Source organism: Pyricularia grisea (assembly GCF_004355905.1).
Source record: "Pyricularia grisea strain NI907 chromosome V map unlocalized Pyricularia_grisea_NI907_Scaffold_6, whole genome shotgun sequence".
Classification (NCBI taxonomy): Eukaryota; Fungi; Ascomycota; class Sordariomycetes; order Magnaporthales; family Pyriculariaceae; genus Pyricularia; species Pyricularia grisea.
This window is the reverse complement of record NW_022156719.1, coordinates 2,762,103-2,778,853: the sequence shown is the minus strand read 5'-3', so window position 1 is coordinate 2,778,853 and position 16,751 is coordinate 2,762,103. Positions and strand designations below refer to the sequence as shown.

Genomic DNA, 16,751 nt, shown 5'->3' with positions numbered 1-16,751 from the left:
TGGGCAGCTTCACACCTTAGCAGTGAATCTCCTTCCTTAGCAATCAAAGCCAGACCCACATTGTCAAACATACGAAAGACAACCCATTTCCACAATTAACTACTCTATAGAGTAAGTGGATGTAGAAATATTGGCTTTCGCATCCATTCGAAAGCAGCAACCACGCAATACCATTGGCCTACTAGACTAGAACCAGTCTACTTAAAATCTGAGGTGTATGTGGCCCCTTCAGGTGCTGCCATCATGGTGCACGGAAGAGACCCCTGACACCACACGCACCCCGCACTAAAGCATGGAAAGGCTTGAGCGGAACCTGCCTGCGCTGTTCGGAGCGAAGCACTGCTTGTGTGTGCATCGGCCCGGCACGTAAGATGCTCAACGTTTGTTTCATTCTAGGTTGCAGCGGTCCAATCGAACCTACTTCTCCTCCATAGTCTGATTGTAACGATGCTCCGCATTGCAAAAGGTCGTTCTCGGTTCACGTAAATTCTTTCAGGGTATCCCAACGCCGCGCTATTATCCAGGTATAAACACCAACAAAAGTAAACAAGAGAAAAAAAAAAGCCCTTTTCCCATGAACCGAAATCTGGTCCTGCCTCGGAAATGACCGGTGCCAAAGGCCAGTATGATCATCATGTCTTCTTCACAGCGCCAAAGTGAGTCCGAACCTTCTTGGGCTCCTTACCATCCGTCTCGCTCTCTTCAGGCCCTGCAGCTGCAGACGCAGCGGCAGAGACACTGGTCTTCTTCTTGCTCTTGTTAGTACCCGACTTGGGGGCCGTAGCTGATGTCGGAGTCGGCTGGTTCGAGGCCACGTCCTTGACCGAGGACGCCGAGGGTGTTGGCGCATGGGACGCGGGGTTGGAATTTGTCGAACCGGGGGTTTGTGCTTCCTGTGCAGCCGAGAATCCGACAATCAGTTATGTTCCCAACATTGCATTGCCTCCACCGTATAAATGAGAGGCCCATCTAAGCTTCAGCGGCCGACGGGCGACAAACGCCAAACCTACCGGATGATTAGGATTGTAGCTGACAGAGCTCCTCGAGAAGACACGATTCGTCTCTGTCAGTCCCGTCTTTCGCCTCTGTGCAGCAGCGCCGGTGATGCCTTTTGTGTAGTTATCGAAGCCCGTGATAATGTTTCCTTGCGGGGTGTTGTCGAGGTATTCGGTTTCGCGCTGGTAGATGGCATCTTCTCGAGCAGCCTGAGAATGCAACCGTTAGCGTGTCGATTACTGGGCAAGCCAAGTTTGGTATCATTTCATACCAGCTGCTTTTCCAAAAGTCGCTTCTTCTGCAGAAGCTCCTTGAGGTGCTGTTTTGATTTCTCGTAGTATGGAATGGTCGCTGGGGGTTCATTCGATGCACCGGCGGCACCGGCGGCTGTGGCGTCTGTCATCGTGGAGTAAAGGCAAAACTTATCAAGGAAAACTGCCGAGTGAATGTGGAAGATAGAAGCGAAAAAAAAAAAAAAAAAAGTTCTTCTACTTTTCGAGAACAACTGGAGCACAATACTGGTTGGTGGATTGAAATGGCTTGTGATGATGGGCGAATCAATTAGCTCAGGCGCGTCAGCAGCAGAACGCGGTGCATGGTTCAACGTTCCTGAATACAGGGTAGGGCCGTCTTGGGTGGCAATCGCTAGTCCAGATTCGAACAGAGAAGGTTGTAGGGTTAGGGTGAATAGAAAGTCATCTTGACTAAGGTACAAAGGGCAACTTACTCACCTCATCGGACTGGAATGTGGGCTTCAATATTCCGAACAATGCCTCGTCGCATCCGGCGGGTAACTAGGCTCAATCCGCCTTCATTCGCTTGTCTCACAATAGCCTTCAACTATGGAAGTGTATACGATGGGGCCAGAGCAAAGCAAGGGCGACGTGTCTTGGATGGGCTCGTCAATGACAAGAGAAGATGACCTGTTTCCAGTGTGCGCCGACAAAGATCCTTCAGTTCCGCGAGGGAGATTGGATGCAATTATTCTTTGTACATTTGGAAAACCTAAGCGGCATCGCCGAGCGACTTACGCATGATCAATTAAACAATATCCAAAAATAAATAAATAACTCGACATACGCCACAGCTCCGAAAGCAGGCAGGCAAGCAGGCAGGCGAGCAAGCAGCCAAGCAAGCAGCGTGATCAATAATTTAAAGAATTCTTTGTCTTCTTCATTTTGAGAACCTGAGGTAGTATGAGGGCTGATACTGCTTCCATATATTTGCTGTACCTCTCAAAAAGTCCATCCTGCCAGTACTGCAGTCTCGCCTTGTGTGACTGTGTCCCTTGAATAATAGCCCAGGACCTGAATCGTATCACTACTCCATGATGGACAACAGGATTTCAGCATGGTCTCAATCTACAGGCTACGATGACTCCCTACCCGACGATGTCACAAACAACGTTCTTCTCAAAGGGAAACGGGTGTCTGATGGGTACGAATCGCCGCCTCTCCAGCATCTACATACTTATGGATCCAAGCCACTGCCGCCGGCACCTGGCACGCGCTCAGTGGCCTCCTCGATGAGATCAGAGTTGAACAACGCCTTCAGGACACCACGGCTAAGCGGTGATTACGAGGACCGTCACTTTCACTACGAAAGAGACAGCCAGGACAACATCTCGGTCATGCTGGACGCCTCAGTGACGGACCACGAAAAGCATCAACAGATTACCCGTCGCACCAACCACTCTGACGATAACTATCTCAGTCCGCAGCCAAGTCCTCTTTACAGCAATCGTTTCAGCCAGGGTAGCTATCAGAGCTCCCACAGTCAAAGTAGCTACCGAAACTACCAGGACCAAAGCCATGAATATCACCATCCCCGACACTTGGAGGCTCATGCTTTCGATCATCAGTCAACCAGATACGAAGATCCTTATGCACTCCCCAAGCTTGGCACCTCGTTTCCTTGCATCCCGCCAGACGAGATCCTCTCGCCTCAGCCCAAAAGCTCCATTTCCAAGATCCTGCAGATAGCCGGACATGGAAGCAAGCCAGTAACAAGCCCGTCCATAAAGTGCCCAACTGGGCATAACTCGGCCAACAAAATCAGCCAGATGATGGGCCTCGACACTACCGCGTCGACATGGCACGCCCAATCAGCTTCCTGTCTGGGTGAAATCTCACCCGTGTCTCCCATCAGCTCTGCTTCAAGTCTTTATAGTCAAGACCTCGAGACCACCATCTCGGAGCCGGATGCAGATATGAGCTACACGAGGCCATGGCGATATGAAGAAGTGTCTAGTGAGGTTGAACGACCGGCCAGTCAAGATGAATCTTTCAAACACTCCACTTGGATGCCTCATTCCCCCAATTCACTGCCAACGGCACTCAGTGTTCGCAAGTCGAGCCAGAAGCAGGGAAGTCACCATGAGAGCACAGTCGAGTCGTACAGGCCAGCCGCGCGTCGTGCGAGTCGGACGCAGGCCAACCTTAACTCGCCTCGGCAGCGACGAGGCAGTAATCTCGAAATGGACCTTTACCACGCCACCACGACGCAAATAGCACGGAGCACGAAGGAACCCTCGGAAGATAAGCTAATAGGCAAAGGCAAGCACGGTTACTCATCAATGGATCCCCGACTGACAGCCGGTTTACTTCCCATATCGACATCTTCGCGACAGGGTAAAAAGGACGACCAAAACAAGAAACATGTCGGCTCGGCATCGTCCTTTCTGGACCGCGTTCACCAGTCAAAGGCCCGGGTTGGGCCGCCAGCTGAACTCCGCACTGGCGGTCAAGTGTTGTCTGGTTTAGCTGTCCCAAATGTCACCACTCCCAACATACAGTCTGCAGCATCGAACAAGAGCGTATTTGAATCGGATACCGATGATGAGGATAGTCGAGCACCGTCGACCTTGACCAAGATGTTCAAGCGCCACTCCGGGCCCAGCGGCGAAGTAACCAGGACCGTAACACCCAGCCAAGGATATTCCAGAGCGTCTCCCGCCGTGTACGCGACTGGCTCTATATCTGCCTCCTCGTCAAACTATTCGCTGGCGGTGCCGCCGACAGTGACCATGGTGCCAACCCACGAACGCGTGATTGTCGTGAATCGATCACGCAAGGCTGACGGACCGGATACGCCCATGCCCCCCGGGATGTTTCAGAAGACTGGTGAACATTTTCAGGGGCTGATGGCCCAGGCGAAGAGCATGATGGGCAGCAAGTCGGATCGCAAGCGCGAGAGTCTCAAGAGTAAGATCAGGGTGATTCCAGAACGGGAAATTATTGGTGGAGGAGATGGAAAATGGTGACGAGGAGAATGAGGTGCTGCAATTAATTGATTCAAGTACTTTCCCTAGTGTTTTTTTTTCTTTTTCTTTTTTTTTTTCAGCTTTCCGCGTTTCTCTTCGACGAGAGGTTTCTCTGCCTCTCCCCATGTGAAATGTATATGGGAAAATACCCAGATTTATTGTTTGAAATAGAATTATCTTGGTGGAATAATACTTTGTCTTGTTTATGTGAACCGTTCGTGTTGGAGATGCACCGCAAAGATATGTAGGATTTTGTCATGGCGTAAAACAGTCCACTCGACCTAGTCTGAAATCATGGGGGTTCGAGCTGACTCGCAGCTCGCAGTTTTTCGACATAACTGCCCGGATATCTGTTGACACGGCCCCAACTCGGTTCTACGAGCCTTTGAGCGTCTCTCTTTCTTCCCACCTAGACTCGGCCCCACCACCCCACTAGGCACGTGACCCAAAGGCGCAATCCCGGTGGGCGCCCACAGATTGGGATTCTGTGCAGCACCTATCGAAAATCCGCAGCGTTCTCGCGATCTTGCCTCCCCTCCATTCAAACCAACGCCCAAATCACCGAACATCTACGCCCAGCACCGTCGACGTTCACATTCAAAATGGTCAACATCCCGAAGACGCGCCGGACGTACTGCGCCGGAAAGGAGTGCAAGAAGCACACCAACCACCGTGTGACCCAGTACAAGGCTGGCAAGGCCTCTTCTTTTGCCCAGGGAAAGCGCCGATACGACCGCAAGCAGTCCGGATACGGTGGTCAGACCAAGCCCGTCTTCCACAAGAAGGCAAAGACCACCAAGAAGATTGTGTTGAGACTGGAGTGCACCGTTTGCAAGACCAAGTGCCAGCTGCCGATCAAGCGATGCAAGCACTTCGAGCTTGGGTCAGTTTTTTATTCCCTCCTGGAGGCATCGATGCGGTGGAATCTGGTGCGGGATGATTTGTCCTGGGACACAATTGCTGACTAGAAAATTTCTTTGCCTCTGCAGTGGTGACAAGAAGACCAAGGGCGCTGCGCTCGTTTTCTAAGCATGTCTTTCTTCGAATTTGTGAGCATTTTTGGGCTTTGGGTATGTGGCCTTGCGCGCGTGCGCGCTCCCATTATGTTTTTTTCCACGAAAAAGAAGAAAATAGACGAGCAGTACACAAACCCGACGATCATGGCCGCTAACGCAAGGCGCCTTCGTCACCTTCACGCAGTCATGACACGAGAACCGAGCACGATATATTCCCGGGCCGCCCCCTCTGCGATGACGATTCTACGGACTCGAAGTTCAACGGGCTGGAGATGCCAGAGATGCATTTCGGATTTATTCCACACGTGGGGGCATGGCTGTCATACCGGAGATAAAAAAGGATGACGGTGGTTCATTAGGCGTTTGAGGGCTTGCTTAGGACGGCGGAATACAAAAACGAACTCGAGTTTCACACCATGCCTTCGTTGGTTTACTTGATCGTCACGCGATGATGATGTTTTTTTCAATCCCTCACAGAGACTACAGGTTTCTGGGATGCTGTAGGAATTTTTTTCTGGCCGTGGTAGATTGTGGCGGCCAGCCCAAGACTGCTGTGACTCGAATTTCGTAAACTTGCTCCATGGTGGCTGTGCGGATATCACCAGTCTCGGAGAGTCTTCCAAGTGCTCAATGGCATGGTGGACATGGCTTTTACCGGCTGAAATTGTTCAGTCCTTCGAAGTCTATGATATACAGGAGGTAATACTGATGTTATGGCACATATATTTCCATGCACTCTGGTGCCACTCGGTTCGTAACAAACTTAAATAGTATGAACCACTCGACCGAGGATTTTACCCCACTACCTGCAGCCTTTGGTCTCAACTGTGACGCAGTATAGGCGCCAACCGTTGCCGAGGCTCTTGCATCACAATTCTTACTATTTGCTACCCACGTGAGGAATCAAAGCCATTTTATTTTGGTAAGATGACGACGCATACTACTGACCATGAGCTCGACACTGGCCCTGGTGAGACTAAATTCACAGACGGCGAGCTCAACTCAGTGATTGAAGCAACCAACGAGGTCATCTCATCGACACCAGCGGCTCCGGACTTACAGATAGTCGAGGACGAGGGCTCATACTACTGGGATGCGTCTACAATGGGCCAGCTGAACAAGAGATCCCTGGTCAGTAGAAAAATCACCTGAATTGTTTGCACCAACACTCTGGCCCGCGTCCTTGTTTATCTTTTTCTTGCTCCTGCACCCAAAACAAACCCCCCGGGGGGTGGATAGCCGAGTGAGGGGCAGATTTAGGGAAGGCAGAGGAAGGACGTAACCACGTGAAAGCTCCCAAATCAAATAAAAGTCAGAAACCGTACGACATGAACAGGGTGCTCACAAAATCCAAGGCTGCCATCGCCCGCCTCCGGGCATATCAATCGCCCCCATTTCCACTGTGGGACCGCCTCCCGGCGACCCGGCGAGCGGCCGTCCTTGTCCTCCTCTATGCGGACCGAGCCGGAGACTTGAGGGTGGTCATAACCATGCGTTCGGCCACACTTCGCAACTTTTCAGGTCTGAGGCGCAGATACAAAAATCTTTGTAAAGGTGCTCATACTGATTTTGATTTCGAGTTAACAATAGGCCAAGCTGCATTTCCGGGTGGAAAGGCGGATTCTGTCGACGAGTCACCATGTGCGTTTGGCCATCTCTGTCAATTCAGCTGTTCTTCAGCTTCTATCAAATGGGAGCTTGACCTGTCAGGTCTGCTCTGATGTCGTTTTTTTTTTTTTTTTTTTTTTTTTTTTTTTAGATACTAACCCTACTTCGGCCTCTGTCTCTAGACCAAATAGCCCGCCGCGAGGCCTGGGAAGAGATCGGGCTGCCCATGGACGACGGCAAGATCCCGGCGCCGTTCGTGATAGAGAACCTCTGCTACCTCCCGCACAGCCTGGCCAGGACGGGTCTGGTGGTCAGGCCGTGCGTGGCCTTTCTGCATCCGGACCCGACCAAGGTCGACGGGTCGGAGCTGCCCAGCGTGGACGAGACGCTGATCCCCAGGCTCGACGCCAAGGAGGTGGCGGCCGTGTTCAGCGCGCCGTTCCACAACTTCCTCAAGGCCCAGGACGAGGGCGCCACGGCCGGGCCGCCGGGCCGGTGGTACGAGGGCCGCTGGACGGATTACAACCACTACAGGTGGCGGCTGCACTACTTTTACGTCCCCATCGACCGGCAGCGCGTCACGCGGCCCAAGGAGCGCGAGGGAGGCCAGGCTGCGCTGGCCGAGCCTGACGAGTCGGGCCCCGAGACGAGGTTCAAGGTCTGGGGCATGACGGGGAGGATCCTGGTGGATGCGGCCCGCGTTGCCTACGGGGAGGAGCCAGAGTTTGAGCACAATGACGAGTATGGGGATGAGAAGATGATTCAAGAGCTCGAGAGCCAGATGCTTGAGACCAAGTTGTGAAAGCTCCCAAAGCTTGGGTAGATGCAGGTTTCTAGATTTATACCTAGATGCTTTGTCATGATAGATAGGTTGGAGAATCTAGTCCCATAGAACTGATTTGTTATTTGCATTTGGAATTGCAAAAAGAGTCCTTGCACATTGGTATATTTATCAGAACAGAAAAACAGAAGAAAGCGTATTGTGGGCTACGCTCAGGGCGGGCACAGATAAAGTAGACGTCATTTGAAACAGGCTTCCTTTCCTTCTTAGCCTCCGCAAGCTGCCCACGGTCCCAGACACCAATGTCCAAGAACATTGGACGAGCTAGGCCATTGACATTTGACACCATCAGCGTGAACTGGCCCTGATCAACCTTATCCTTGTAGTCGGTATTCCAAACTTCCACAAGAGGCCTGTCTGCCCAACCTTATCGGCCAGGCAGTGAAGAAGATACATGATCGCTGAGTATTTCCTCTCTTCAGAGCTAGATGCTCTTTTGAGATCCACAATAGACATTTCAAATTAATGACAAGCCGTCTCTTTCGTTGCGGGAGTAGAGCCTCCAAACAGCAGATATCCAAGGAAAGCACCAAACGAAACAGCAAGCATAACCCAACCGTTATAAGTCATAAAGATGAGCCTGGAGTTTTGTGTAAATCCCCACCAGTCAGTTTTGTGTCTTGCCCAAAAGAATTTGACATGTCCGACAGAAGGACAGGGGGGGAAAATAATAAACCTACATGATCATAAATGCGTAAAAGTTCTGGATTCCGTATAGTACAGCCTTGACAAAGTGAGCCTCGCGCGTGACTTTGAGGCGGCTCTGGCCTGGGGAGACGAACGGGGTGTTCTCGTTAACATTGTCGTCCGCCTCGGCTCGTCGGATCTTAGCAGTGGTTCGCGACAACATGGTATAAAAGTTCATGACGCGTGACTTGGTCTGCTCCTCGACTTGGGGGGTATACCACAATTTCTGATGATAAATGAAAGGGAAGGGGGAAAATCTATAACTTACGAGGAACAGCCTCGTTCTTCTTGTTGAGGTGGTGTTCGTAACGACGGATCGATTCGCGCAGGGCTTCGTAGCCGGCGCCGATGGCAACGACAGCGAGGAGGGAGAATATCAGGCCGGCGGTCGAGCGGATGTGCCATTGTTCAAAGACAATGCACAGGTTCTTGGTGCTCCATGTGAAGAGCATCTATCCGACCATACACAAAAGGCGTCAGTAAGAAACATCTCAGCTCCTCTTTGGGTTCTCCCAAAAGACGCCTCTTTGTGGGGGAGTTGTATATGGTCCCCCAAAAAAAATCGAAACTGAAGAATGCTTACGTTCATGCTGCACTTGCCCATGTCCATACCGCCACCGCCGTGGCCGCCGTGGTCCATGCCGCCATGGTCCATTCCGCCGTGATCCATTCCGCTGTGGTCCATCATGTGGTGGGCGTGGGCGTCCATTTTCGCTCGTTGTCAGGATGCTGTATCTTGGTAGGCGATATTTCGTCGTGGATGAGATTATAGCTGAGCTCAGCGGCGATAGGGGGAGCTGGGCGGACGAGCGGGAGCGCGTTCTGCAAGGGTCAAGGTTGCGACGTGCGTTAGGTTTTGTGGAGTATCGTTGGAGAAAGTGGTTGTCGCGTTGGAGAAGGAACCAAAAGAAAGGAAGAAAATGTCTGAGATTGAAAGAGAACAGTTGAATGGGAGGGGATCGGTTCTTGTTCAGTAACAGCTACACGTCAAGGTCATGACTAGACTAGGCGGGTGCTTCTACTCATATATTAGGTACGTACACGTACGTACGTACGTGAAAAGGGTTCTACCCCCTCCCCTGTGAATCTGTCTCAGCTGCTGGAGAGACAGGGAGTGATTGGGGACTGTTTAGTATGAGCGGGTTTCCTCGATTCGACACGCCACGTTTACAGGGATTAGCAAACTCCACTTCTTTGGTCCGATTGATTAGCACCTCTCGCGCGTCAGACCAGAGTCGGTGTTGAATTTCCAACACATATTCAAGCCAACGCAGAACTGCTCATTCGTTATATTGTTCATATATTGATGTGACAGAAAAAAAAATAGAAACGACTAACTTCTAATATAAATTCTATACAATAAGCCCAAAATGTAGAATTATTGATGGTTGTTAAGTTATTTTATAAGACTTTATCGTGGTTGACGGAACCCAATCAACCGTCAATTCTCCCGTTGTAGAAGACATCTCTAGAATGACGTGGGGTTTATAGCACACTATTTGCTCGTCATAAAGAGATGGTTTGGCATAAGATCAGACGACGGGCGGGGGATCCGCAGGCAGATGACTGGTTTAGCTTTCACTCGACCTTGGGTGCTTGCCTTAGTACAACGCCCTACCGGAGCTATGGCTGGTTTGTTTTGCGCAAGTAATCCAACCCAATTCATCCAATGCTGAACCCCTCAACCTTGCTTAGGGTAAAAGAGCTCATGCTATTCATTTTTGCTGACTAAATCTGCTCAGCACTTGAGTCTTTCACAAACCAAAACAACCCACCCAACTCGACTCACCGAGGTACATTGAATCGAGCTACTTCCCATTGCATAGAGGTCTAATCTATGCGCTTGAACAATATAAGGAATAAAACAAAACAACCAAGGTAGCTCTTCGGCGTTTCCAAAGAGTAAAAAAAAAAAAAAAAAAAAAAAAAAATCTTTATTCAGTCAAATACCTGGATCTGTTTCAGTGCAAACAATGCTGGCCCCACCTGTAAATCTGCCTAAATGGTGAGCAAGTTTATCTTTCTTCAAGGGCATGTGTTTCTGCCCATGGGTTGCCCATGTGAATGCACATAGCGCGGCTCTTGTCCTTTCTCTATCTTTAGATCACCTTTGAGATGCATCTATGAATTGCTTAGAGACAAGAGCTAATGCATAGCAAACAATCCCTGTCCCAAACAAACACAGGCTAGAAGAAAATTCGCATCTCCTCAAGCCCCCCATCAACAACTATTGCGTGTACAATGATGATTTTACAGTCATGGTAAGTTTTGTTTTTCTCTTCTCTTTCAACCTGGGGTATCCCACCAACCCTGATGATTTCCCTTCCATAAAATCACAAAGTATTCATTCGACAATGTATGTCTAGATCGTCGGCGGCCCGAACGCCCGGACCGACTACCACATCAACCAGACCCCTGAGTGGTTCTACCAGTACAAGGGCGCCATGATGCTCAAGGTGGTCGACGATGGTGTCTTCAGGGACATCATCATCCGCGAGGGCGACATGTTCCTGCTGCCTGGCAACACGCCCCACAACCCCGTGAGGTTTGCCGACACCGTCGGCGTCGTGCTGGAGCAGCGCCGCCCAGAGGGTTCCGTCGACCGCATGCGGTGGTACTGCCAGAATCCGGATTGTACGCCCGGTCAGGTCGTACATGAGGCATCCTTCCACTGCACCGATCTCGGGACGCAGATCAAGGCTGGGGTCGAGGCGTTCAAGACCGACGATTCTCTCCGCAAGTGTGGCAAGTGTGGAGAGTTGGCCGACTGGTGCCCTAAGCCTGGTTCAATTCCGGATCCGAACAAGGCGTGACTAGATTTCTTTTGGGAGGCTCGCCCTTAAAATTTGGCTTCTATCAGCCTCTTGCTGGTGTTGCGGTACCCTTCTAGAGTCATTGAACGCTTTATATCTTGTATATAGTGAGCAGTCACGAAAATGAGTTATGTACATGAGATTTTACAGGACAATATTTTTTTTCTTCTAATTCCTGACGGGGCGACGACAATCTAAGTCTCCTTGTACACATAGTCGCTGGTAGACTCCTCCACCGGGATCTCAATGCGAGCCTCCTCGATCTCCTTGCCATTGACACGGATGCCAGCGCGCATGACGTCGCCGGGCACGACGGGGCCGACGCCCTTGGGGGTGCCGGTGAGCACAATGTCGCCCTTCTCGAGGGTCATGACGCTCGAGATGTCGCTCAGGACGCGGGGGATCCTGAACAGGAGCAGGTTGGTGGAGTCCTGCTGACGGACCTCGCCGTTGACGCTGAGGTATAGCTCGACGTTGTGCGGGTCCGGGATGGCCGACTTGGGGATGATGTTGCTGAAGGGCAGGAAGGTGTCGAAGCCCTTGGCGATGTCCCAGGGGAGCCCCTTCTTCTTGGCCTCGTTCTGGACGTTGCGCGCTGTCATGTCGATGCTGAGCGCATAGCCTTGATGATGTGGGTGGTTTGGTTAGTTTTTTTTTTAAAAGGGTTTTATTTTATAGGGACTACGTATCAGTCCTTTATGGAACTCGACGTTGGAGGTAGGATGTCGATGGCGGGAGAGGGATCATGGGCAATTTGGTGACTTGTAGAAACATATAGGACGTGGTTGATAATGGCCGATAACTGACTTTCAATAGCATCCAAAGCACCCTGATCGTCGTCCGCCTTCAAGTTCTTGACCTCCTTGCCAATGATGAGAGCCAGCTCTACCTCATAGTGAAGATCGACACCTTTGGGCCTGATGACGGGACCAGCTCCAGGCGCAACAATCGATGATGGCGGCTTGAGGAAGAAAAATGGCTGCTTGGGCTTGGCACTGTTCAACTCGGCAATGTGGTCTGCGTAGTTGCGACCAATGCAAACCACCTTGCGTGCGTTTCGCAGCGTCGCCGTGGTGTTTGTGGCCATGCCACGACGAAACGGTAACCTCATCATCTTGTCGACAGGTTTTTTTTTTGTAAGGTTCCAAATTATCTTTTGTTTATTCTTTCCTTTGTCCCTCTACTATTATTCCTAAAAGGGAGGTTCTGATCATGGGCTATTATACAGCGTAAATGGTTGTTGCTCTACAAACAGAACATTCCGACAACGGGCGCATGTCATCTTTGCTGGGCCCGTGCGTGGGCACAGGCCCCACACGCGCCGTAACACTTTTTGCCGAAAAAAAAGCCTCTTTTCTCATCAATATGGATTGCTCCGAAAAGCACCTGCTCCTATTCCGCGTATTTACGCATGAGCAAGATATTCGGGACCGTTCGATACTCCATACTTCGGCGTTCAATCATTCTGTCCCCACGACACGATTATATGAGTAATATACCCCATTTGGCACATGTTGTGTCGTTTCTTTTTGTGCATTCCGGTGCAGAGCTCAAGGTTATCCACCCTTCTTGCGTGTATTCCGGTCATCCGCTGCCGTCTCAAAAGCATGAGCGGCACGTATATCCGCCATAATAAATGTGGCATATTTGGTTGGTGAATCCATGATGGACCGTTCCAAAAAAAAATTAATGGGGTACTTTCAACCAAGATCTTCCATTCTCAGCCAGGATGAGGAGCAATGCACAAATTTGCAACACCATCAGGAATTTGCAATTTCTCAAGTTGCTTTGCTCCGCTCATGAATTGCATCATCAACCCGGCTTTCATGTGCCAAGACATGTGGCAGTGGAAAGCCCACAGACCAGGGTTGTCAGCCACGAAGCGAATCAAAGCCCACGCATATGGCCTGATTGTGAGAGTATCACGCTTCGTCACGTTGGCCAAGCTCTCTCCGGTCGAGGACATGATCTCAGTGTTGTACTTGTTCCAGTCGAACCCGCTGTCTCCAGTAGCCATGATCCAAAAGTCGTGTCCGTGAAGGTGAAACGGGTGGCTGCCATCGTCGAGGCTGTACACCAGCAGGTCGACAACCTCGGTCGTGTCACTGTTGCTGACTCCGATGACGTACTGGTCTTCTGGAAAGAGACCTATGCGACCATTCTCACCCCAACCGCTCGCCTTGGGTGAACGTAGGCCGTCAACCGCTTCGAGAAGGGTTGTTGAATTTTTCAGGGGCATCCAAGTCACCGTCTCGTTGATTTTGGCATATGTCATTTGGTACGCTCCAATGTTGAAGTGGAAGTCAACAGCAACTATCCTAGTGGCAGGAGGCGGCAGTTGGCTGATAAGGGGCACTAGAACTCCTTTGGCAGGATCCTCGCACATGACAGCGATTGCATCCTCCCAGTCCTTTGATGCGGCCGTAGGAACTATGCTTTGGTCGGTGCCCTGGTAGTGAAGCACTGCTTTTGTGGTGACATCCAGTACTGGGTTTTCTCCTTTGAAGCAGTGAGATATCATCCTGCTTCTGATCCAGTAGTTGTTTGATTCGACTCCCTGATTCGTGTCGACCACGACACTATATCGCTGGCCGACGTGAATAGGAACACGCCTGACAGAGCTTGGGCGAGTAAGGATCCCATCAGCCTCGATTATGTTTAAAAGGTGCTTGTCAATGGCAAATTCAAAGCTGGCAAATCCACCAGCGTTGATGAGTCGGAGACGAGTCTTGCTGTTCCTCTTTAGGGTGAGAATCGTATGTGAAGTACCGTCATGGCAGGTCCTGTTTGATTCAGCGCCATATGACGAGCAGTTAAAATAATTTCGACCGTTGATGAGGCCATTATCCGGAATCGGCTCGTCGTTTTCCACACCTGGAGCAAGATATCTCGCAATGTTGACTTGACTTGGATCATGGTACCAGTCTTGTAAAATGACTATCCTGTCCTCATCGTACGTCTCTCGGACTTGCTTCTCCTCGGGGGCATGGACCACAAGTGGCCCGAGTACTCCGTCCATAACCTGTTCGTCATGGTGGGCATGCCACCAAAAAGTACCAAACTGACCCTCGAGGGTGAAGTTGTACACTAGTGACTGGCCTGGCGGTATGCCGCACTGGGAAACTCCAACCGTACCGTCATAATAGGGGGTTGCCTTCTGCTGAATACCGTGCCAGTGAATAGCTGTGGGTTCCGAGTCGAGTTTGTTGGTGACATTCACCACAATCGTGTCCCCTCTGTTAGCCTCTATCAGAGGTCCTGGGAACTTGCCATTGACCAGCAAAACATCGCGAACAACACCATCTGGCCATGCCTTGCCGCGGGTGATGACAAGGTCGTAAGTACGGGTAGTCGGTGAAGCCGTCAAGTTCCAATTCCTGTCCAGAATATACTGATCCGTATCTAACCTCCACTCCTCCAGTTTCGCCGGGTCCTGGCCGACCAAACCCGGGGGGTGGATGCCATCCGATTTACTCCCGGACTCTAGGTTCGATGAAGCCTTGGGGTTACTGCCGATGCCAAAAATGGAAGCGGGGCGGGAAATAAGCCCGGAATTAAGCGTGAATGTCAGGACGACGATGTTGACCACGACCAAGGAGCCGATGACGGCTACTGTTCGTTGTGAGAGCATCCCGTGCGACAATTTCGATCTATTATTTGACGTTTGAAGGTTTGCTCGGCAGGCGATGACGGCTCATATCTGAATCCGCAACGCAATGCGTCTTGACCAATACGTCTTGAAGAAGCGAGGTGGAGGTAGATATTATGGATCAAATGAAAGCAAGCCTTGTGACCAACGATGCAGATTTTACGGTAACGTCAAAGAATGCAGGTGGTCAATCTATTCCACCCTGACCGTCATCCAATCCAATTGTCAGTCGTTGACGCGTGGCGCAGGGTAGCCATGGATGTTACCAGTTAGGCAGTTGACAGGCGGGAAGTGATAGTGGGGTTACAGTGGGTCGCCGAAAATAACGCGAAAAAAGTCAAACCTCCCAAGCCTCTCCTTGCTCCTATATAAAATTCATTACTAGGTATGCTAAACTCATTGTTTTCAAACGTCGATAACGTTGCCACTAAATAAGCTAAAGTAGACTGAAAAGCAGTATCTGACTTAGGACTTTAATTATATGTGTTGGTCTTTTAAATTAAACACAACTGTCAACATAACACGTGGTTATCGAGCCTCGAAATCTTCCAACAAAAAAGAAAGTTGCAAGCGCTATCAAACCCACTAACACCCACTATAACAGCAAAATTTGCGACTTTCCTGTTTGAGACTTTTAAATCGGTGTGAAATTAGTATACTAATATCAACTATACATTTGATTCCTTTTACTTTTGACATAACTAATTTGTTTGCAGAGCTATCGCGATTTGAGTTTCGGGGTGATTGTATGTGATTGTTCACTTTTTGCGTTATTTTTAACCCCCCCACTGTACGAGTTAGGCAGTTGACAGGCTGGGAGTGGCAGTGGGGTTACTTACTGTACTGCCGACCCCGGTCAGCATTCAGCCTGGTCTGGACCGACCTAAAAGTTCCGCGGGAAGAAGGCTTGGAAGGCAAAAGCCAAGAAGGGTGCATCCAGATTTGGGGAATTTCAAAAGAAAACTGAGCTGGCCGTCAGTTTCAATACAGAGAACAATTCCAGTTGCCATAACCCACCTTAGTGGTATGGTGTTCATCTAAATCCTTTAACCTCAACCACCCACATCCATGACAGAACCTAATGGGTTATCCAGCTCAGATGCATTATTTTGCCTCCATTTTTGTAGATATTTTCGGCTGGTCGCTAGAAAAAATACCGGCCATGTCCGGTCGCGAGTCAACACTGCCGACCACCGGTTGCGCTCAGCCCGTACCCAGTAAGGATTGTCATGCGCTAATTTAAGAAGCATCAGAGAGCTGCGCAACACCCGAAGCTTACTGCCAAGCTGCGCACCGTCTGACCCCACTTCCCTTTCTGGAACCAAACAAATCGGGGCATGGTGCCAAGATTGAGCTTGTTTTTTTTTGTCAACCAAAGAAACTTCTCCAGCGCAGCTACCAGGCCCGACCCCCTTTTTTTTTTTTTTACGTGTGTACAACTACCGAGCGACGGTTTAGGGTAGACGTTTGGAAAAACTTGCTTCAAACTAGAACTATAATAAATTTTTAGAAGCCTTGCAGGCTCAATCTAACCTCCCATACAGCGGCTTTTAAACCCAGGACATGGCACGTCTAGATTTAACATCACTGGTGTGCTTCGGAAAACAGAGAATCAGATGAACTGTTTTCTGAAAATACCCTGGTCATGCGGGTAGTTGAACTCCAAAGTTCCAGACTAGGCTGTCGGGGGGGTCCACACCCTCCTCCAACTCCCACATCCCTAGGTACGTTGTAGGTATTTTAGTTGCGTTCCTTGTGGCTTGCATAGGAAGAACCCCTTTGATAACCTCCAATTAGGCAGAGGCTGAGCCAATGGACCTTTCGTACCAACTGCATTTGCCTGACGTGGCCGTGTCATTGACAATATAAGGTCAGATTG

At 50.3% G+C, this 16,751-nt stretch overlaps 8 protein-coding genes across 8 annotated transcripts; 4 read left to right on the top strand and 4 right to left on the bottom strand.

The window, feature by feature from the left end:
• Positions 1-249: 249 nt before the first annotated feature.
• PgNI_08796 (uncharacterized protein) lies at positions 250-1,528 on the bottom strand. The gene is made up of 3 exons (XM_031128786.1): positions 1,268-1,528; positions 1,011-1,205; positions 250-893 (listed from the first exon to the last, which is right to left on the bottom strand). The coding sequence occupies exons 1-3, from the start codon at positions 1,397-1,399 to the stop codon at positions 633-635; spliced, it is 588 nt and encodes a 195-aa protein (XP_030979266.1). The 5' UTR covers positions 1,400-1,528; the 3' UTR covers positions 250-632.
• Positions 1,529-2,326: 798 nt separating this feature from the next.
• PgNI_08795 (uncharacterized protein) lies at positions 2,327-4,258 on the top strand (the record flags this gene model as incomplete). Its single annotated transcript, XM_031128785.1, has 1 exon — positions 2,327-4,258. The coding sequence occupies one exon, from the start codon at positions 2,327-2,329 to the stop codon at positions 4,256-4,258; it is 1,932 nt and encodes a 643-aa protein (XP_030979267.1).
• A 409-nt stretch (positions 4,259-4,667) lies between these two features.
• Positions 4,668-5,923, top strand: PgNI_08794 (uncharacterized protein). The gene is made up of 3 exons (XM_031128784.1): positions 4,668-5,141; positions 5,248-5,328; positions 5,459-5,923. The coding sequence occupies exons 1-2, from the start codon at positions 4,861-4,863 to the stop codon at positions 5,285-5,287; spliced, it is 321 nt and encodes a 106-aa protein (XP_030979268.1). The 5' UTR covers positions 4,668-4,860; the 3' UTR covers positions 5,288-5,328; positions 5,459-5,923.
• A 278-nt stretch (positions 5,924-6,201) lies between these two features.
• Positions 6,202-7,684, top strand: PgNI_08793 (uncharacterized protein; the record flags this gene model as incomplete). Its single annotated transcript, XM_031128783.1, has 4 exons — positions 6,202-6,405; positions 6,591-6,795; positions 6,865-6,915; positions 7,065-7,684. 4 exons carry the CDS (start codon positions 6,202-6,204, stop codon positions 7,682-7,684), a joined length of 1,080 nt encoding a protein of 359 aa, XP_030979269.1.
• A 501-nt stretch (positions 7,685-8,185) lies between these two features.
• Positions 8,186-9,119, bottom strand: PgNI_08792 (uncharacterized protein; the record flags this gene model as incomplete). Its single annotated transcript, XM_031128782.1, has 4 exons — positions 8,186-8,303; positions 8,404-8,614; positions 8,679-8,862; positions 8,994-9,119. 4 exons carry the CDS (start codon positions 9,117-9,119, stop codon positions 8,186-8,188), a joined length of 639 nt encoding a protein of 212 aa, XP_030979270.1.
• Positions 9,120-10,242: 1,123 nt separating this feature from the next.
• Positions 10,243-14,952, top strand: PgNI_08790 (uncharacterized protein). The gene is made up of 4 exons (XM_031128780.1): positions 10,243-10,415; positions 10,596-10,671; positions 10,777-11,854; positions 12,040-14,952. The coding sequence occupies exons 1-3, from the start codon at positions 10,384-10,386 to the stop codon at positions 11,221-11,223; spliced, it is 555 nt and encodes a 184-aa protein (XP_030979272.1). The 5' UTR covers positions 10,243-10,383; the 3' UTR covers positions 11,224-11,854; positions 12,040-14,952.
• PgNI_08791 (uncharacterized protein) lies at positions 10,649-13,531 on the bottom strand. Its single transcript, XM_031128781.1, has 2 exons — positions 12,031-13,531; positions 10,649-11,845 (listed from the first exon to the last, which is right to left on the bottom strand). The coding sequence occupies exons 1-2, from the start codon at positions 12,335-12,337 to the stop codon at positions 11,418-11,420; spliced, it is 735 nt and encodes a 244-aa protein (XP_030979271.1). The 5' UTR covers positions 12,338-13,531; the 3' UTR covers positions 10,649-11,417.
• Positions 14,953-15,280: 328 nt separating the features above from the next.
• On the bottom strand, positions 15,281-15,734 carry PgNI_08789 (uncharacterized protein). Its single transcript, XM_031128779.1, has 2 exons — positions 15,712-15,734; positions 15,281-15,633 (listed from the first exon to the last, which is right to left on the bottom strand). Coding segments are annotated over exons 1-2 (177 nt in total). The 5' UTR covers positions 15,713-15,734; the 3' UTR covers positions 15,281-15,457.
• Positions 15,735-16,751: the final 1,017 nt, after the last annotated feature.